Consider the following 22,804-nt stretch of genomic DNA (forward strand, 5'->3'; position numbering starts at 1 on the left):
ATCCACTGCAGCTCAAAGCAGCACAGCCCATCTCCACGAATGCAGAATGTGTAAATGCACAAGGCAACTGGCTATCCCTTCCCTTGACAATACCACCTTCAACCTCATAACCAAGTAAATAACCAAGACCACAGTGAAAAAACAAACCAAGCAGTTCCTCTCTGCTTCCCTCATGTCAAAATTAAAGTACCCCACAAGTTCTTGCTTTTCTTGTGCAAGTATGGTGCACGTGCATGAGGTAAGTGGAGAGAAACTGCATGGGTCTACAACAGACCCAAGTTTAATGTATACTAGCGTTGCTAAAAGCAGCTAAGGTCTAGGCTGATAACATCCCAAAAACATTCTGAGAATGTTTCTGATAAAATCTATTTATTTATAAAAATGTTTTAGATGAAATATCCCTGCAATGTTCTAACGTTCACAAAAAATGTTGTGCACAACACCTATAACAACCACCCCAGAGCACTCCCCCAAAATGTATATGTTTGAATAAAATATTTCCCCACAATGTTCGCACCAGACTGGTTCCACAACCTAATGCAACATTCTGGGAACCTTCAAAGAAAATACTACATGTGTTCTGGGAACGTTCTTGTAATATCAGGCGAATGTTTTTTGCACCCTAAAATAAATATTGTATAACTGGATAGTTTTAGTGTTTTGGGAACATGTCTTTTGTGATGTCTCCACAATGTTCCCACCACACTATTCCCACAACTTAATTAAATATTCTGGGAACCTTTTTAAAAAACAGCTTAAATGTCTTATGGGAACATTCTTGTAAAATCAGGTGTTTTTTTGCACCCTAAAAAAACTTTGTAGAATCATCCGCACAACAGGACCGTTTTTGTGTTTCGGGAACATATCTCTTGTGATGTGTAACGGTTGTCGTTGGGTAGAGAGGACCAAAGCGCAGCGGGTTGCATGTTCATCATTATATTTTATTAACTAAATGTGAACACAGAAAAACAAGAACGACAGACCGGCAGTTTCACAGGCTAATACTCACAGCAGTGCGAAATACAACTACCCACAAACTACAAACAAAACACATACCTATATATAGGACTCTCAATCAGAGGCAACTAAAAACACCTGCCTCCCATTGAGAGTCCAACACCCAATTACCTAGACATAGAAATACAAAGAACTAGAATGAACCTAGAAATACAAAACATAGAACATAAACCAAAACCCGGAAATAATAAATCAAACACCCCTACAATATTCACACTCAACCTAAACCATACAAAACAAATACCCTTCTGCCACGTCCTGACCAAATACTAATACAATTACTCCCTCTGCTGGTCAGGACGTGACATGATGTCCCTATATTGTTCTCTTCCCACAACTTAATAAAACATTCTGGAAACATTTAAAGAACAGATGATTAAATGTGTTCTATGAACGTTCTTTCAACACTAGGTGAATGTTTTATACAAATATTCTAAATCATCACCACGACTGGTCAGTTTTTGTGTTGTGAGAACATTTGCCGCGCCCTAACGAACGTTCTGGGAAGCTTCACAGAACCAATTTGGTTTACTGGATTGGCAATATACACAGGGTCCCAGGAAATTGAACTAGATAAGTACATATAACTAGGAATAAAGTGACAGATGTTAAACAGTAGCAGCAGCATATGCGATGAGTGAAAAAACATTTGTGCAAAAAGGGTCAGGGGGTGGGGGGGGGGTCGTACTATGGATAATTTAGCTATTTAGAATGTTATGACCCTTTTAGGTATTACAAATATATATAAAACAATACTTTTATAAAATATTGAATTTGGCCTTTACTACTATAGCCCAGAAAAACACATTGAATAGCACATTAGTAAATTGCAAAACAAAGACAAAAAAATAAATCAGTAGAAACAAGCTTTTACAGTGTTTGTCCTTTATCTAGAAGATATATGAAACCTCGGGAAATATATATTTTTTAAACATACTTTACATTTTACATTTTACATTTTAGTCATTTAGCAGACGCTCTTACCCAGAGCGACTTACAGTAGTGAATGCATACATTTCATTTCATGCTTTTTTTTTGTACTTTTTTTTTTTCATAGTGTAATTTACTTACACTTTTCTACTGAGGTGAAACGAGGCAGGGGAGGGACCAGTTTGGATTGCTGCCTGTCTCTCACTGGTTCCTTGGCCTTTTCCAGGTTGGTGTGGTAATGGTAATAAAACACCACAGCTGGCAGTGCATGTCGGGGTACATCCCGAGGGGTTCGTGCTGATTATAAGGAGATTGTGACAGCCGGTTAAACGGCGTCCCTTGAGAAAGCAAGAACACCTTTTTTGGGTAGTAACAAAACTACCTTCATACTTCCATATATTTTTTAAAACCGGTACCGGTTACCTTTAGACGAGTGACACTTTAGACGAGCGACACGGAGAACACCATCGCGTTTGTGAGAGTCTCCCCTTTCCATAGAGTGGTCATAATAGTGTGTAGGTCAAACCATTTAGCCGCTACAGACGTTTTCGTGAGAAGACCAATTTAGCTCTGCCACCTTTCACCGCAGAAGCGGAAGTGCGACATCGGCGGACGCAGTGGATTGAGAACCACTAAACTGACAGATTGTTACGAGGATTTTTTTATTATGTTACTTAGATTGAGGCACCGGTGCGTCAATCGACTTTAGAGGGTTATTAACTATTTATCAGTGTTATGGCTTGGGGGTAGAAGCTGTTCAGGGTCCTGTTGGCTGTTGGTTCCAGACTTGGTGCATCGGTACCACTTGCCGTGCGGTAGGAGAGAGTCCATGACTTGGGTGGCTGGAGTCTGACAATTTTTAGTGTCTTCATCTGCCTGGTACAGCCAAGATGCTATCAATGGTGCAACTGTAGAACTTTTTGAGGATCTGAGGGCCCATGCCAAATCTTTTCAGCCTCCTGCGTGGGAAGAGGCGTTGTCATGCATTATTCACGACTATGTTAGTGTGTGTGGACCATGATAAAGCCTTAGTGATGTGGGCACCGAAGAACTTGAAGCTCTCAACCTGCTCCACTACAGCCCTATCGATGTGAATGGGAGAGTGCTCAGCCCTCCGTTTCCTGCAGTCCATGATCAGCTCCTTTGTCTGGCTGATGTTGAGGGACAGGTTGTTGTCCTGGCACCACACTGCCAGGTCTCTGACCTCCTCCCTATAGGCTGTCTCGTCATCGTCGGTGATCAGGCCTACCACCGTTGTGTCATCCTGCTCCTTGTAAGCGGCAGCTCTAGCTTTTAGCTCAGTCCGGATGTTGCCTGTAATCCATGGCTTCTGGTTGGGATATGTAAGTACGGTCACTGTGGGGACAATGTCATCGATGCACTTATTAATGAAGTCGGCGACTGATGTGGTAAACTCCTCAACGCCATCATAAGAATCCCAGAATATATTCCAGTCTGTGCTAGTGAAACAGTCCTGTAGTTTAGCATCCGCTTCATCTGGCCACTTCCATATTGTGCGCATCACTGGTACTTCCTGCACAGTCTTGGCATTCTCTCAACCAGCTTCACCTGGAAAGCTTTTCCAACAGTCTTGAAGTAGTTCCCACATATGCTGAGCACTTGTTGGCTGCTTTTCCTTCACTCTGTGCTCTAACTCATCCCAAACCATCTCAACTGGGTTGAGGTTGGGTGATTGTGATGGCCAGGTCATCTGATGCAGCACTCCATCACTCCCCTTCTTGGTCAAATAGCCCTTACACAGCATGGAGGTGTGTTGGGTCTTTGTCCTGTTGAAAAACAAATGACAATCCCACTAAGCGCAAACCAGATGGGATGGCATATCGCTGCAGAATGCTGCGGTAGCCATTCTGGTTTTGTGTGCCTTGAATTCTAAATATATCATAGACAGTGTCACCAGCAAAGCATCCCCACACAATCACACCTCCTCCTCCATGCTTCATGGTGGGAACCACAAATGCAGAGATTGTCCGTTCACCTACTCTGCGTCTCACAAACACATGGCAGTTGGAAGCAAAAATCTTAAATTTGGACTCATCAGACCAAAGGACAGATTTCCACCGGTCTAATGTCCATTGCTCGTGTTTCTTTGCCCAAGCAAGTCTTTTCTTATTATTGGTGTGCTTAAGTAGTGTCTGTTACTTGAACTTTGTGAAACATTTATTTGGGCTGCAATTTCTGATGCTGGTAACTCTAAATAACTTATCCTCTGCAACACAGGTAATGTGGCGGTCCTCATGAGAGCCAATTTCATCATAGCGCTTGATGGTTTTTGTGACTGCACTTGAAAATATGTTCAAAGTTCTTGACATTTTCTGGATTGATTGACCTTCATGTCTTAAAGTAATGATGGACTGTTGTTTCTCTTTGCCTATTTGAGCTGTTCTTGCCACAATATGGACTTTACCAAATAGGGCTATCTTCTGTATACCAACCCTACCTTGTCACAACACAACTGATTGGCTCAAACACATTAAGAAGCAATTCCACAAATGAACTTTTAGCAAGGCACACCTGTTAATTAAAATTCATTCCAGGTGACTACCTCATGAAGCTGGTTGAGAGAATGCCAAGAGTGTGCAAAGTTGTTACCAAGGCAAAGAGTGGCTACTTTGAAGAATTTGTTTAACACTTTTTTGGGTTAGTATATGATTCCATATGTGTTATTTCATTGTTCTGATGTTCTTTTTCAGCAGGTTTTGATTTTATTTATTTACTTTTATATCCTATTCATTCTCTAAATGTAGAAAATAGTAGAAATAAAGAAAAACCCTTGAATGAGTAGGTGTGTCCAAACTTTTGATTGGCACTGTATATTATCCATGTCCTTGCTCAGCCATAACTCCAAGAAACATAGGATATTACAATTATTCACTTCCCTTTGATAGGGTAGTCTCAAACGGAGCTCGTCCAGTTTGTTCTCCAGTGATTGTACGTTTGCCAATAGAACGGAGGGTAGAAGCGGTTTATGAACTCGCCGACATAGTTTTGTCTGGGTCCCCAGTGCCTATACGTCAGCTTCTCTCACGTCGCCATTTTCTTTTCAGAGTCTCTGGGATTAGGGCCTGGCCCGGGGTGAGCAGTATGTCCTGCGCCTCCGATTCTTTGAAGTACAAATCTTCATCCAAATCGAGGTTAGTGATCGCTGTTCTGATGTCAAGAAGGTATTTTCGGTCATAGAAACGATGGGCGGAAACATTATGTAGAAAAAAAGTTAAGATCAGCACAAAAAAAACACACAAAATAAGAGAATTGGTCAGGAGCCCGTAAAAGGTCGACTATTCATTGCAGCACCATTCTCTACCAGTAGTCTGTGTGGTTGGTACTTCAGCAGGTGTAAATGTTTGACAAAATATCGACAGGAAAATATTATTTCCTTTACCTTTTAGAGCGCTGGTAGCGTCGTTGAAATTTCTGTCACCTGGCACATGCGAAAAACCATGTAAACATCAGGAAGACTTCAGTTAGTATGCATGCATTGCGTGTATGAACTTTCGTCTTGGGCACGTGCCTTAGCTGATGTGCAAACAAGTATTGATTGCCACGCACAAAGACCCATGTTTAACTGACGCAAGCAGTAAAATTAGATTTAAAAGTATAAAAAAAACACCTTATGGAACAGCGGGGACTGTGAAGCAACACAAACATAGGCACAGACACGTACATACACACGTACACACACACGATAACATACGCACTATACATACCACACATGGATTTAGTACTGTAGATATGTGGTAGTGGTGGAGTAGGGGCCTGAGGGCACACAGTGTGTCATGAAATCTGTTCATGTTTTGTAATGTTTTTAAAATTGTTTAAACTGCCTTAATTCTGCTGGACCCAGGAAGAGTGGCAGCAGCTAATGGGGATCCATAATAAATTCAAAATACAATACAAAATGTTTTGAAGTCGGTTTAATACTACTCCCAAGTGGCGCAGTGGTCTATGGCACTGCATCTCAGTGCTAGAAGCGTCACTACAGACACCCTGGTTTGAATCCAGGCTGTATCACAACCGGCCGTGATTAGGAGTCCCATAGGGCAGCGCACAATTGGCCCAGCGTCATCCGGGTTTGGCCGGTATAGGCCGTCATTGTAAATACAAATGAGTTGTTAACTGACTTGCCTAGTTAAATAAAGGTTAAAAAAAATTACATTAAATATTTTGTCTCAAATTTCGACCTTACTATGAACCAACCACACGAACAATCAGCAGACTATGTTTATTCAACATTCATGACAGACAAGGGAGTTTTAGTTTTTTATTCTATGTAGCCTAAATGTGCGTGGCTATGCCATACGGTCAATGGAAAGCTTCACCACAGTGAGTGGAAAGAATCACCACATTCGGGACTAGCCTAGGCCTAGTCTGATTAATCAGGCTGACATCAGGGCTGTGTGCTTAAATTGTGTAAATGTTCCTGACAAGTCAGAATGTTGAATACAATTATATTTAAACTTACTCTACTGGTTGTCTGTGAGGTTTCACCTGCTGCTCGAAAATTGAGACAAAATAGAGTAGTGTTATTACTCCAACTTTCAGTAGCTGGTCTGGATATCGGTTTGTACTTCCGGTTTTTATTTTCAGTTCTGATACAATTTGCAAACAAACACTTGCACAATATGGCCGAGCCTAACCAAACCACAGACCAAATGACAAACACGTCCAGCTGACTGCGAGGAAACATGCTTTGGTTGACTACATCACCTGCAATGAGTCAAGAGATTTAATATATAAACGATGGAACCTACCAGCGCTGGAAAAAGTCAAATAAACACTTTCAACCGCCAAAAGGACCAATAGCATGTACAACGTGTAAAGTAATCTCAAATATCATTTAATTTAACATTCTCTCTCTCCCTTGCAGAGACTATTAAAGCGACTCTCCGTAGAGAATATTACAGCCACTTCTTTCACACTGATATCATGGAGTAACCATGGTAACATCTGATGTTTATTAAGCAAGCCTAGGCCGACCTACTACTTGTTTATAACGCAATAGGCTACAACCCAAGCTAGGATACCCCAAGTATTTTATTGATTTACTGACCATCTAAATTCACAACTTTGTGGTGTCTAATGTAAAAATATAGGGGTTTTATCGACTTTTGAACTGTAGGCATATTCAATAATCACCGTTTGAATTGATGACTTGAACTTAGCGTAGCCATACATGCAGACAACCCATGCTCTGTGTGCTTTCTCTTTGTTAAAATGACCCAGGGATTTAGCTTCGGACAGACCACACAATACTGTACTTTTGTCCGTTTTCTTTACTCATTAATTCGGTCGGACAAAACACCATTGATTCCTCCGGATTTTTCCCTCTAGAAATCTGCGCTTGCCAGTTCACCCGCTCGGCTGATTACTGTTACGTCGCAAGGTCCGTTTTTGTCTGTGCATTGCGACCCACATTGGACTGGACTGCTGTATCTCGAAAGTTGCTACTGAGGTCTACAACCTGATAACTTTATTCACCATCACAGTGAAGAGAAATAGCTTGAGATGGGTAAGTGAAATACAATTGTTGTCTTCTGGTTTATAATTTATTGGCGACTTGTTGATGCTACTTCCGAACAATGATAACGGAACGTGGGTTTGGGTGCTGCGGTGATTGACACTTTTTGGATGAACGACGTTACAGCAGAGCGTTTGAATTGCTGATTCGGGAAACTGTTTAGAAAATTGTTAAAATCATATTGCTAATGCATACATTTTAGAAAGAGGAATGCAATGTCCCCGCATGTGGAATATTTTTTTTTCATGATCTATTAAATTAACGTCAACATGTTTTGAACCAAATGCTTTATCAATCAGAATAAGAATTTGATTTGATACAAGCAACAGTTTCTTTATCTTGTGGGAGCCTTCTGTAACAGTATCTATTGAGTAGCCTTGGATAAGAATAGATGGTTTGAACTCCGTAGCTTTCCTGGGAAAGGAATGTGTGCACTGTGCATGGAAGGGATATAATTAAAGTGCTTTCAATTGAGTTGCGTTGCCAGACGCCTTCAACTGAGTGATGAAATGGTATTGAACACACACGCAAAAACACGCACACGCTCACACACGCTCACACACACACACACACACACACACACACACACACACACACACACACACACACACACACACACACACACACACACTGTCCCCCCCATACACACACAATTTCCTCAAAACATGTTGTTTTATTTACCATGCTGCTAATATGCTATTAAGTAGTCATTTACATTTACATTTAAGTCATTTAGCAGACTCTCTTATCCAGAGCGACTTACAAATTGGTGCATTCACCTTATGATATCCAGTGGAACAACCACTTTACAATAGTGCATCTAAATCTTTTAAGGGGGGGGGTTAGAAGGATTACTTTATCCTATCCTAGGTATTCCTTAAAGTGGTGGGGTTTCAGGTGTCTCCGGAAGGTGGTGATTGACTCCGCTGTCCTGGCGTCGTGAGGGAGCTTGTTCCACCATTGGGGTGCCAGAGCAGCGAACAGTTTTGACTGGGCTGAGCGGGAACTGTGCTTCCTCAGAGGTAGGGGGGCCAGCAGGCCAGAGGTGGATGAACGCAGTGCCCTTGTTTGGGTGTAGGGCCTGATCAGAGCTGATCAGAGTTTATGGGAGGCAGCAGTTTCTCCTGACCAAGTGACCTGGCCAAGGAAAACTCCAGGACCCACTGTAGTTATTTGCTTTAACTAAAACATTGTACAGAACCGTCACACGGGAATCTATCTGGCTACAGTACAACTAGGGGTCAGTTTTCCTACCTAGGTCAACTGGGGTCAGGAAAAACCATTTCAAAAATAATTGCTAGATATGCTTACTCTCTAATTTTACAAAACAATACGTTTGTTTAGCTATGTACAACATGTAGCTATGCGTATTAACTAGCTAACGTTAGCTTGCGGTAGGTTTCTTACTAGGTAGGATACTAACGTTAACTAGCCACAGAGTTTGTATTGAACTTACTAGTCCAGTAAGAAGCTCAGAATCACATCATGCTGCTTGTCTGTTTGCTAGATATGAGGAAGTGACAGAAGCTATGGTGAGATTTTTAACGCAATTACAACTCACTAGGCACTAGATTTACAGCTACAATCTGGGATCTGGGAATTGGTTCAATGGTATATTAATTATTTTTCCAGCCACATCCCTCAGCTGTATAGCAAAACAAGTGGCAGGGTTGCCATTTTACTGAAACACTGATTTTACGACTGCTCATAATGACTGGATACATTTTATACTGGTTTATACCACTGTTGTGTGGATGTCTAAGGATGCACAGTCCAATTGAAAACAAAGCAATGTATATCAAGAGCTCTGCCTCTTTTTCAATTAAACGTGAAAAGGAAACGCAAATGAAAGGTAATCATAAAGAATAGCCTTCAAAGTACGTTTGTGTGTCAGATTCTCCATTGTTCCAATTATGTCAACCCAATGTTTAATTTCCCCCCTGAAGGACAGGGCCGGCTGCTAATTTCTTTGGTTCCCCCCTCTCTCTGTCTCTGTCTCTGTCTCTGTCTCTCTCTCTCTCTCTCTCTCTCTCTCTCGCTGCCTCTTTCTGTCCCTCTCTTTCTGTCTTGCACTATCTTTCGGTCCTGCTCTCTCTTTCTGTCTCTCTCTCTCTCTCTCTGTCTCTCTCTCTCTCTCTGTCTATGTCTCTCTCTCTCTGTCCCTCTCTCTCTGTCTCTCTCTATGTCTCTCTCGCTGCCATGTCAATTTGCTACTGGTGGAACACAAACAGATGTGAGGAAAGGAAAGAACAGTACAGCTACCAGGAAAAACTCATCTTGAATGAGGGGAAGTGGCCTTGAGCCTCACCTGGCCCCTTGAGGAAAGTGTTTGTCACAGGTTCAAAGTAGTTTCTAATTGGTTTGTTATTGGTTTGTCTTTGTAGGCCTTGGTCAAAGGTGCTCATCAATCTAGAGAATGAAGGAAAGAAACAATCTGGATTATGTCATCTGTTGTTGTCTATGGTTGGTCTTTTATAAGGATACCTCTTTTCATGGACATTTGGCACAGATTAATTTTAGTGGGGTATATTGGCAGGGATATGCACCCTGAAAACGACTGCCATTTCATTGTTTGGAGTGTTTATAACCCGAGCAGCCAATTCCCCATTGTGCATTATGTCTGATGAAATCTCATAGAGAACAGACAGACAGACAGACAGACAGACAGACAGACAGACAGACAGACAGACAGACAGACAGACAGACAGACAGACAGACAGACAGACATTGTTACTGTGTAACGGCCATTCATTCTTTCAATCATTCTTTTTTGCATCATCCCTCCATTATGCATCCAGCAAATCACATGGGTGCTAAATGGTGGTATTATGTGGTTGTTCTGTGCCCCCTCCAAGCATTCTCCTCTTTCTGTGGGGCCTTTTGATAATCTTCACAAGCGTTGCAGTGTTTGTGGAACAATTTCACTTCATGTCCTTTGACTCCCTGCTCCAGCTGAGAACCGGGAGGATTTGCTAATGTGAATAGCGCTGTCTGTCTGTCTGTCTGTCTGTCTGTCTGTCTGTCTGTCTGTCTGTCTGTCTGTCTGTCTGTCTGTCTGTCTGTCTGTCTGTCTGTCTGTCTGTCTGTCTGTCTGTCTGTCTGTCTGTCTGTCTGTCTGTCTGTCTTGCATTCCAAGCCTATCTGGGTCTGGGTCTGACCCCATGGGTTGGACACAGACACGGAGACACACACACAGACACTGACAGAGACACAGACATATGCACGGCTGCACACACACGTGCACACTCCTGGGCTCTATAGGCGGGAACTCTTGCCACTTTTGCAGCCTTAGATCAAGTGTTATCAGATGGCATGAGAGTATGAGGCCCACTAACAGACCCCATCCCGCCATGCCAATAACATGTCTGCCTATCTCATTCCATCTGGCCAATAAGTCACCAATATGCCAATATGCTAAATATGCCAATATGCTCAAACGCCCATGACGCAGCTGTTCAGCTTCTACGTTGGTGAAACATTAGTCAGATGTTGTACAGACGTTACTGTGTGAAGAGTATGCAGTGACAGAGAGTTGGACACTAATGTTGCACGCACTGAATTAGAATACAGTTGCAGAGTTGAGTGATTTTTCTATTCTACCTGAACCTGAGAAGTTTATCCGCACCCTTATACCCTCAGTGAGGACAGATTACCCAGTGTGTGTGTGTGTGTGTGTGTGTGTATGTGTGTGTGTGTGTGTGTGTGTGTGTGTGTGTGTGTGTGTGTGTGTGTGTGTGTGTGTGTGTGTGTGTGTGTGTGTGTGTGCAGGAGAATGATTTATTATGATACAACAGTGCTGTCAGCATTATGCTGTATGGAATTGCAATCATTGGCAGAGACCCAGGGCTAGAATCCCCCGTTGTTCCAAACTCCTATCTCCTTAATCGAAGTTCTCTCTCTGTGTGTGTGTGTGTGTGTGTTTGAAGAGAGGTCATTTTACTTTCCTGTATGGAATGACTAAAGCTCAAATCTCAATAACAGACAATCTACCCACGGCAGCAGGCGGTGCCGGCCAAGCTTTGATGTGCGGCCCATCCTGGCGCCATCTTCCATGTTTCTCTTCTTTCTCATCCTCCCGTCGGACTCCACGGTGTTGGATTTCCAAGCAGCAGTAAATAGTGAGCAAGCAGTTGTATGTCTTGGGGGGGGAGTCATTGAGCCACCCTCCTACCCCTGCTCTCCTGTTCTGCATCCCTGCTTTCGATTTGGATGGAGTTACGGGTTGTGAACTGTTCCTAGATCAGATTTGGCCAGAGAGAGAGAGCCTGAAATACAAAACTCCCTTCCACCGCCACTAACTCACTTCTCCAGATGCTCTGAGACAGAGAGAGACTGAGCGGGTGACATACAGTTCGTACTGAACCAGTGAGAAGTCTCCTCTCTAAGTCACAGGGACTATCTAGTAGTGTATACCCCCTAGCAAGGTCAAACTGGCTGCTTCCTACTCTCCTTAGATAATCCTTCCCATCATAGGTTCATATTCTGACCAATTGTCTGTCGTTTCTCTCTTTCTCTATCGTAAAGACCTTTCTGCTGTTGATTCCCTATAGGCCAAATCAAATCAACGTGTATTGGTTGGGTACACAGTTTGGCAGATGTTATAGCAGGTGCAGCGAAATTCTCAAGTTACTAGCTCCTAACAACGCAGTAATATGTCAAACAAGTACCTACACAAAACGTTACCAAATAGCCAGCGCTTGATCCACTATTTTTCCTGGTGAGGCTTTAGCGGAAAGTAGGCTCTTTTCCAACTTACCAGTGGCCAAAGGGGTTTGATCTAAAATCCAGACCCTCTCTATCTCTATCTTTGAGTCACATGGTCCTTCATCGTTGTTGGCTCCACTGTCTTGGTGCTATTACATGGTGAGCTAGGCTGCTATCTGTTCCTGTTTATTCCCTCAGGTGTTACTGTAAAAGAGGAACACATTGTGTTGTTCATATCTGTAGTGCAGCAGTGTACTGTAGTGAACACCCGAGTGTACACTTGTTGAGTGCCCTTGAGTGTAGCAGACCAGCTAAGTGTGTTTAGCACAGTAGCTATGTCCTGCCACCAAAACCGTTGTGGCTCGAGCAAGTGTACTTCACTGTTGCCAAGGCTCTCAGAACTCTGTGTCCAAACTCAATCCCCTCTGGAATGGAATTCAGTTCCCTTATGACACAATTGCCCTTTGACCTCCCGTTTTCACCACACAATGGGTACTTAAAGAAGAAGAAGAAACATTCTTTGCAGGTTCAGGCGTGCTATGGCGAAAACTTTATGGCCTCTGTATTGTACATTTCAACAGCCTCAGCCCGCATTTTTTTGTGTATTGTGCAAAGTTACAATACACACACACACACACACACATTATGTAGGGGCTTGAGTTGCTCTTTAGATCTGTTAGTCTACTGTAATGAAACCGAGGTACCGTGATCCAAGGTTTAGACAGCCTTGTCCGTTCTCATCCCTTCAATATTACATGAAGGAAGTGGGCACATACTGTGTGTATTTGTGCGTGTGTGTGCGTGTACAGTGGTGGGTACAGGTAGAGGGGAACCACGACCTTCAGACCCCCCACAGAGCTTCAACAGGGGGCATTCTGGGTAATCCTATCATGCTTACATAACATTTTAGGACTAACCCAAATAAGACATGACGTCCTCATACGTGTTGTGCTGGAAAATGGGATGGAAACTGTTGTTATGAGTTTGAATTTCTTCTCCATATATCACAATACATGAAGTACTATGTGTAAAGCGTCAAACATTTCTGAGAAGGTAGTGTTTTGTTGTCAGATTAACTGCGCGTCTCTTTCTGCGCGAAGACATAGATAGTAAAACACACAAATTACGCTAATCCTTCTTTTACAGGCTCATGTCCTGTGATTTGATCAAATAAGAATTGGGCAGGAAATGTATTCTGCTGTTTATTCTTCTCTCGTTCGCTCTGTTTTCTATTCCTTCCTTCCATTCGTTCACCTCTTAATGGAGTTGCTCTCAACAGGTCTGTATTGATTCCTGCAGTCTATTGTAGCGTAGCCTTGGACTCTCTCTGACTGCCTTGTATGCTTATTATGAGCCTGGTACTTAAAGACACATGCAGGGCATGTTCAGTGTGTTCCACGCCAGGTTACCATAGACCTAACATGGAGATATGCCTGTTTGAGCGTTTCAGAACTATAGAAGTCAGGTAGATTCTAACAGGTGTTTTGTGTGTATTTTTCTTCACCGGCAGACAAATGCATTTCTACCAGAGTACGTTGCCATGGTTACTGAATACTACCAAGCCGAGAGTCTGTGTTCAGCTAATTCCTTTAGTCCTTTTCTTCCTCCTTCTGTTCACCACCATCTAATGACTTGGCAAAGCAGTGTGTGTGTGTGTGTGTGTGTGTGTGTGTGTGTGTGTGTGTGTGTGTGTGTGTGTGTGTGTGTGCACATTACATCCACATGAGGACACTCACAGTGGTCATAATTCACATCAGAGCTTCCACTAAAGGCACAGAAAGAGCATTCCCGTGTCACTGAGGCATGGTGGCTATATGTGAGGAGAGGAGAGGAGAGGAGAGGAGAGGAGAGGAGAGGAGAGGAGAGGAGAGGAGAGGAGAGGAGAGGAGAGGATTCCCTCACTGATATAGCCCTGCACCTTCCCCACTCTCTGTCCTCTCCTCCTATAATATCGCAGTATAACTGTTATCCAGGTCATGGGTGGGGCAGACCGTCAAGTTAATCACAGCCTGCAGCCATAGCGCTCTAATACACATACTACACAAAACACCATCCCTCTCAGATACACAAAATCTCCCAACACAGCCCAAACGTCATTTAATATAATCTTATTGAATGTCCCTGAGACTAGAAATGCCAAAGTGACTACCTTGTATGTGTATTAAATGTGGAGGCAAGAGGCAGTGCATCACACATGAGAAGCTTTCTGGAGCGTTGCCTGTATGTATGTCCCAGTCCCAAATGGCACCCGATTACATTTATAGTGCACTTCTTTTGACCAGGGCCCATAGGGCACTATATAGGGAATAGTTTGCAATTTGGGCCTGAGTCATAACCATGACATCAGACTGTGATATGAGCTCCCGTCCCTCCGCCCCTCTTCCGCCGCCATCCCTCCATCCTCCACCTTCGTTGTTTCACTCCTCCATCCCTCCATCCTCGCTGTTTCACGCTTTCTTCCTCTTCCACTCCTCTCATGGCTTAGCTGTTGTAGTGCCAGGCTCAGGTACTGTATTAAACCCAGACACAGACAATACATATTTAGACATTGGGCTTGCTTCAATCGAAGCAGGTAACATCTCTTATCGTGGCGTGAAAATACAGGACAACAATCTCAACTTAATAATACATCACATTACTTCAACATGCTAATTCACATAGCGGGAAATGGCATTCACTTCACAGAAACCCTAGTCCCTGGTTTCAATACAATACAGTCATAAATATACATCTTTCCCTCTAATTGTACATAGGCTCACCTAGTCACTCATCAGCTCCCTTTCTGTCTCTGAAAGCATTAGTGCCTCTCTCACCTGTCACGTCCTGGCCAGTATAAGGGTTAATTAGTATTGTAGTTTGGTCAGGACGTGGCAGAGGGTATTCGTTTTATGTGGTTCGGGGTGGTGTGTTTGTTAAAAGGGTGTTTGATTTAGTATTTCCGGGTTTTGGTTTATGTTTAGGTATTTCTATGTTTAGTCTAGTGTGTCTGGTTCTATGTTGAGTTAATTGGGGTTGGACTTCCAATTGAAGGCAGCTGTTTGGTGTTGCCTTTGATTGGAAGTCCTATATTAGTTGGGTGTGTTTGTCTTGTATTTTGGGGGAGATTGTTCTGTGTTTCGCCTTGTGCCTTACCAGACTGTTTTTGTTGATCGTTCGTGTTTTGTTATTTTTGTACGTTCATTTTGAAAGCAAATAAACATCAAGATGAGCCTGCACATACCTGCTGCGTTTTGGTCCTCCTTCACCGACGACAACCGTGACACACCACCTTGATGGCTATATTTTCACACACATGCACACGCACAACACACACACACTCTGCTCTTTCCTTGTGGAAATTGGCCCTTATGTGTTTGAAGCGTCATAATGTCCCCGAGACACATTTCCATCCATTTCCGACATAATAACTTTTCGAACTGCAGGAGGGCCAAACTGCTAGTGCTGCCCGAGGTGTCTCAGTTACTGATCAGCACACAGTCACCTTAGGCTGAAGAATTCCACCAACTTGAGGTCAGAGTTCACCTTCTAAAAGGTTAGCTCATTTCCAATATATAGAGATTTTAAGGAAATAACAGCAGAAGAGGAAGCGCTTAGCCTATATGTCTGGTACATCAGATGCTAGGAGCAAACAGTCACGTGCCGTTGCCTCGGTGATACCAGACCTACAGTGGCCTAGCGATGATGGAGCTCTTACTGAGCAGCTTGGTTTCAAAACAACCCAGATGTTGCTGGCTCACACCTGACGTCAGCGCACTCCACTCTCTTCAGCGTCACAAGGCAAACATTACTTTGCATAAAAGATGCATGGCCATTTCTCCCAACTCCCCTGATAAGGGGTTTAAAATCAAATAAAAATGGGTCATTATGCTTTAAAGGCACAATCCTGAGTTTAATCAGAGCAGAATCAGGTTCAGGGGAGGACCAGCTTTCAGTAGATACATCATCTAAAGTGGATTGCGCACTGTAGGCTTAAAATAATAGAATAGGCCAGGTGAGACTGAATGATTGACAGGGCCTGTGTAGATATCAATATTGTTTGTGGTTGGGGTTATTACATTATCATAACACAACGTCATTTATTTATTTAATATATTTATTTATTGAAATATTTTTATGTTGGTCACAGCTATAGTGGGTGGGAGAACCACCCTCTGGATGAATAATACATACATGTTTTACATACACGCACGCACGCACGCACGCACACACACGCGCACACACACACACGCGCACACACACACTATGCTGTACATATCCCTATAGATATCCTTTTCAACAGGGCCGTTTAGAAAACAAGGACGCTACTCAGTCTTTTGTCAGTGTAAAGAGAATGGGAACAGGGAGGTGAAGGGAGGTGAAGGGAGGTGGGGGGAGGTGAAGGGAGGTGAAGGGAGGTGAAGGGAGGAGGGTTAAATATTTGTGAATTAAGAAAACAAGTGAATACATTTTTAATCCTGTTTTCGGAGAGCTATTTTAAACATCAAGGGAATCCTTGGGCACCGCGATGCATGCATGCTCTGACTGGTCGGGAAAAATAGCACAATGAGGGGGAGATGGAGCGAGGGAGAGGAGGAGAGGAGAAGGAGTGAGCGAGAGAAGAGATACAGAGAAAAGGAGGGGAGGAGAGGAGAGGAGGAGAGTCTGTCCACTGTCTCTGGCCTGATTTCTTTCTATTTCTGTGCAGTCGTCTTAAAAGATGTAATGGAATTATTCCCGGATCCGGAATAAGGGATGATAAGGAATCTTTTAAGTACTGTACGATGGACAATGAATTATAGCAGCCAAGAGAATGCATCAGACATTGTCAAAATCATATTACTAGACTCATGTTGTCATCGTTATTGTCAATGGCACTTAATGGCAGACTGAGTTTAATTGACCCGTGGGAAGATTTCATTATGCTATATTGACTGGCAGATAAATAGATTACCCCTCTTTGACTTTACTGCAAAATCCAGTTTGGTATTGATAGTAGTTTATTACATCTTTACTAACCCAATGGTGGACAACCTGTGGTTCAGAATGAGTTCAATTTCTCCAACTGCCACTGAGAATATGATGAGATATGAGAGGTGAGTTTGCCCATCTAGAAATCGTCTTTGCATCGGTGTGACAATTTATGACGCCTGCACACAGCACAGCAGAGCGATCGTTCGTTTCAAGACGTCCCGTTTTTCACTCACAATCCCCGTGGACAGTTCTCTTTTCATGGAGTGCCCGGTGGAAGTCACTGGAAGATAGAGCTTATTCACTTCTCAAACCAGGAAGTGGATCTCACGGTCGCCATGGTCGCCGTCTACCGTGGCGACCGAACTCGAGCCGACCGGCGTGTACACATACCAAGAGAATCTGTCTTGAATTGTTGTTTGATGTTTTGTGTCCCGTGGATGTGACCTCAGAGCTGTGTCTGAGAGCTTTAGAGTGTCGAGGCCATTCACTGACATGACCTTTTATCTCTCCTTCTCTCCTTCTGTCTTTCTCTACCTCTTATCCTCCTTCCTGTCACTTTTTTTCCTCTTGTCTGCTGACTCTCTCTCTCTCTCTCTCTCTCTCTCTCTCGCTCTCACTCTCTCTTCCTTTCCCACCTCTCTATCTATTCCCTTTTTTCCATCTCTCTTTCTATGCTTCTTTGAAACACCACTTGTCCTCTCTTCTTTCGATGCTGTTTTGAAGCCAGTTGGCGGTCGGTCTGACTTTCAGCTATTCTACTGTACTGAGAAAGATCTGCAGGACGCTGGAAGCACTGGTATACACATGCACGCACGTGTAAACACACACACACACACACACACACACACACACACACACACACACACACACACACACACACACACACACTTTTAATACATAGGCTACATTGATCGATCTCCTCCTAGCCAGGGTTCACAAAGAAAAGCTCTAGGAGCCCGTACTGTGCTCTAACAGCATATCGTCACGATTACTAAAGAAGCGACTGCAGAGCCAAACTCTCTATGGCCGCCTTAAAACAGATTCCTGTCCAGCTTCTTCTCACGTCCTACTCAAACCGTGATGTAACCACTGTAACCGTTATCACTGTTAATAATGGTGTGATGACTGACTATCGCAAAATTCTATTCTAGATTCGAGCAGGCACTTTTATCCAGAGTGACTTACAGCAGTGAATGAATACATTTTTGTACTTGTTCCCATGCTGGTCCCCCGTGGGAATCAAACCCACAACCCTGGCATTGCTAGCACCATGCTCTCCCAACTGAGCCACACGGGGCCATATAAAACATAATTAAATATATTCCATTTAGCAGACGCTTTTATCCAAAGCGACTTACAGTCATGCGTGCATCCGTTTCTACGTATGGGTGGCCCCGGAAACCGAACCCACAACCCTGCCGGCGTGCTCTAGCACCTGAGCCACACTTAGAAGAATTTGACTCTGTAACACTGTGACACGTCATATGACAGCACTGTATGATCAACAGCCATCAGTAATTATGAACCTACAGTATAACCTCCAGATGGGACATCCATGTGGTAGAACTAACTACAGGGGGATAACCTCGTAGGGCAGCCCCTGCTCAGCAACCTGGTTGACTCTCACACCAGTGGAACGTGTAAGAGATTGAGGGTACGTTAGAACAATGTTCAGTGTGTTGACTGGTTGATTGACTGATGGCGTTTGTTGTCTTTCTTTTCACAGCGAGACTCCCGTCTAGCCGTTGTGAGATATAGTCATTCACTGCATCGTCTGATGTGAGTCAACTGAAGTCGTCTCTCTTTACTCCGCACATTGTGAAGCCCTTTAGGGGAGCCTGCCTGGGCATGGTCATTTGTCACACTATTGGCTAACATCACTGACTGACAGACAGTAGACAGTTAGTAAATAGTAATCCCACCTACCTACAACTTGGCTTAGAGAGGCTTCACAACCACAATCCCCACTGCTGTAATCTCTTGTAGACAGACTACGTAGACACAAATGGTACAGTCGATCTGTCATGATACAACGGGATGCGTGAGATTGGTACAGTCGATCTGTCATGATACAACGGGATGCGTGAGATTGGTACAGTCGATCTGTCATGATACAACGGGATGCGTGAGATTGGTACAGTCAATCTGTCATGATACAATGGGATGTGTGAGATAACAAGCTGCATTGGTCCCAGTACTTTGGACAATTCACCATTTCGTAGGTGTTTGGAATTTCGGAAGGGGAGGGGACATTCGGCCTGTAACTTGCAGAGAGAGAGAGAGGGTGGAGCTCTTCGTTCCGGTTCCTCTCCTTTCTTCTCATAACACGTATGGACCCAGAATTTATTTGAGCATCTGACCAATTACGCAAGACTTTAGTGAGCAGTAAGCAGGAAGCCGCGAGCAAAAGCCCTATCACCCCCTCCGTCACTGAGTGAAGCAACACATCACGAGTAGCACACACACACACGAACACACACACGCACACACACACACACACACGCACACACGAACACACACATACACACACACACACGTAATATTGGTAATCATTACCTTTACTAGAGAGAGCACCACCCTCCTCATTGAGTGCAGCATTCAGTCTGGTTTAACCAGGCTATCTTGCACACACCAAGCCAGGCTGATTGGTATCCAAGGTAGATTCAGGCGGTGCACAATCCATTGTATGTAGGTCACACAGTATACAGTATATTAGAGAAGAGGAGAATCCCCCATCCGTCCTCCTTTTCTTTAGGCTTGTGCCGATGGGAATACCCAATTCATAGTGGGTGTGAGATACACTTATATATACAGTAGATGAGAGATGCTATTTAAATGCAAATTCCATGTTTTAATTAGTTTGTTTAGGTTAGCATTTATAGTTATTTATTGGGTTGTTTGTGTTAATTCACTTAAACAAATAAGCTATTTGTAGTACCTGTTATACACATACTGTACATATACATGTATGTAAGGTTATACATACTGTACATAAACATTTATGTAAGGTTATACATACCGTACATATACATTTATATAAGGTTATACATACTGTACATATGCATTTATGTAAGGTTATACATACTGTACATATACATTTATGTAAGGTTATACACATACTGTACATATACATTTATGTAAGGTTATACATACTGTACATATACATTTAAGTAAGGTTATACATACTGTACATATACATTTATGTAAGGTTATACATACTGTACATATACATGTATGTAAGGTTATACATACTGTATATATACATTTATGTAAGGTTATACATACTGTACATATGCATATAACCCTACATAATATGTCACTGCTACTGCAGAGGAGGCTGGAATGGAATGCATTTTATGGTATCAAGCAAATCAGACATATGGAAACCACATGTTTGACTTCGTTCCATGGATTCCATTCCAGCCATTACAATGAGCCTGTCCTCCTACAGCTCCTCCCGCCAGCCTCCTATGTACTGCTGTGAAGACTCAGTAGGAGACAATGTCCACTACCTTTGGCATCATTCATGCTATCATGTGACATGGCTTTGTCTTGTCTGGGAATAACTCAGTGACTTTGCCCTCACAGACATATTCATTTCACTGCATATACTGTAGTCAGATATATGTGGCGGCTCGAGCTGGAAAGTGCAACCCCGCACCACTGAAAAAATCTTTCATTTTCCATCTTGAAAGTGAAGTGATGGTTCTTTGAAGAACAGCCCTCTAACTTACTTCTCTGTTAAGTAACAAGTCGTGATACTTCTGACTAAAATTATAACAGAAAATCGTACAAAATATGCTTTGTTTATTCATTAGGTGAGTTTCTTATGTTCACAAATGGATTTGAAGCATCGCCGTGATTTTCATCATATCAACCAAAGAGTGCGTCTTAATATGTCAACATACACACTTCCGTGCTTGTGAATAGCTTGCATATTTGTGTTAATAGCTTCCGCTCTCATGTAAACTAGCAACATTCAAGTTGTTCATTCGGTTGGCTGAAATGTCCAGGACGTTCAAAATAAAATCCTCAGAGTGAAGATAGAAATGGAACGTCTAGAGCTGACTTGATTAGGTACATTGCATTCTATTCTACGTAGACAGTCATTCCTGTTCTACACACAAAATAATTTTTATTGGAACACTCCTAAACATTTCACCCCCCCTGAACAGGCCCCATATGTTGTAAGCCTGTGTTTCTCCACACATAAACACATACACAGAATCTACCACCAGTTGTTTACAATGGAAATAGCTTGTGGAATCTAAAATGTCTGTCTCTCTGTTTTCTGTAGGGTGCGAGCTCTAGTCTGTGCACCACTCCAGCACTACAGCCTCTCTATAATGGATAGGCTACGCAGGCCGGCAGTCCCGATTATGTCACTTCAACACTCCTCTGCTCCCAGCAATCCGTTTGAGCAATGAACAGCCTCTGCTAGGGGAATCCTATGGGGGCTTTGGGTTCTCTCTCTCTCTCTCTCTCTCTCTCTCTCTCTCTCTCTCTCTCTCTCTCTCTCTCTCTCTCTCTCTCTCTCTCTCTCTCTCTCTCTCTCTCTCTCTCTCTCTGTATGTGGAGGGGGAGTGCTTAGACGAAGACACATTCTCTATGAAATGTTTAGATACATGAACTCTTGAATACGTCAGAGAGAAAGAGAGACGTGTTTTTTGTAGCCTGTAATAGATTCAGAAGCTGCCTCAGTCTGGAAAGAGACAGCGCGTTTGAAGTCGTGTGTCTAGGAGATAGGAAGTCGGTAGCAGAGCAAGCAGAGAGATAGGCCACAACAACCATCACACCAACTGGTTGCTTTCAGGATCAGTACAAAGCATCCAAATATACTTGCACTGTATTGAGACTAGGCTATTTAAAGTGCTGGCTGATTTTGTTAGTCAAATAATGTGGTCATTGACAATATGGTAGACTACTGTCAATTTTTGATTTTGCCTCAACTTAGATCTCAGTACTGAGTATCAGAAGAACAGAATATACTGTACACACACACACACACACACACAGCACGCACGCACACACACACACACACACACACACACACAAAGAGCCAGGCAGATCCATAGACATTTACATTTACATTTAAGTCATTTAGCAGACACTCTTATCCAGAGCGACTTACAGTAGTGAATGCATACATTTCATACAATTTCTTTTTTTTGTTTTTCTGGGTGTGTTATCATGTTACCTACAGGATCATATAGTGGACATAGATGACAGCAGATCCACATGTGGGGTCAAACCCCAGGTCTAATGCAGCCTGTTCTGAATTTCATAGAACCCAAACTAGATGGTTATCTAAGCCTACTGTATATGTTCAGTCAGAGAGGCTGATGTAGGACATACAATGGTCTTCAAAGTGGTTGAACCTTCATTGTATGACAACAAATACACAAACGGGCTAAAATGAACACAGACACGTATGCATACACACACACACACACACACACACACACCATCTGTTTGATTCCTAGAGTTGGCGGCTGTTGGGACATTATTTTATGATAACAAGGAGGCATACTGTCTAATCTCCTTATACCACCTATCAGCTGCTGACTTACATACTCACAACTATTATTCCTAAAGTACATAGTAACATACATACTCACAACTATTATTCCTAAAGTACATAGCAACATACATACTCACAACTATTAG

At 42.9% G+C, this 22,804-nt stretch overlaps 1 protein-coding gene across 1 annotated transcript in view; it reads left to right on the top strand.

Moving 5' to 3' along the window:
• Positions 1-7,026: 7,026 nt before the first annotated feature.
• Positions 7,027-22,804, top strand: part of LOC106610164 (neuronal membrane glycoprotein M6-a) — a 73,146-nt gene continuing 57,368 nt past the window's right edge. The window contains exon 1 of the mRNA XM_014209344.2: positions 7,027-7,474. Coding sequence (XP_014064819.1) covers positions 7,471-7,474 — 4 coding nt within the window. The 5' untranslated portion in view covers positions 7,027-7,470. The remainder of the gene's footprint in view (positions 7,475-22,804) is intronic.

The sequence above is a fragment of the Salmo salar genome, chromosome ssa08 (genome assembly GCF_905237065.1).
Source record: "Salmo salar chromosome ssa08, Ssal_v3.1, whole genome shotgun sequence".
In the NCBI taxonomy this organism is placed as follows: domain Eukaryota; kingdom Metazoa; phylum Chordata; class Actinopteri; order Salmoniformes; family Salmonidae; genus Salmo; species Salmo salar.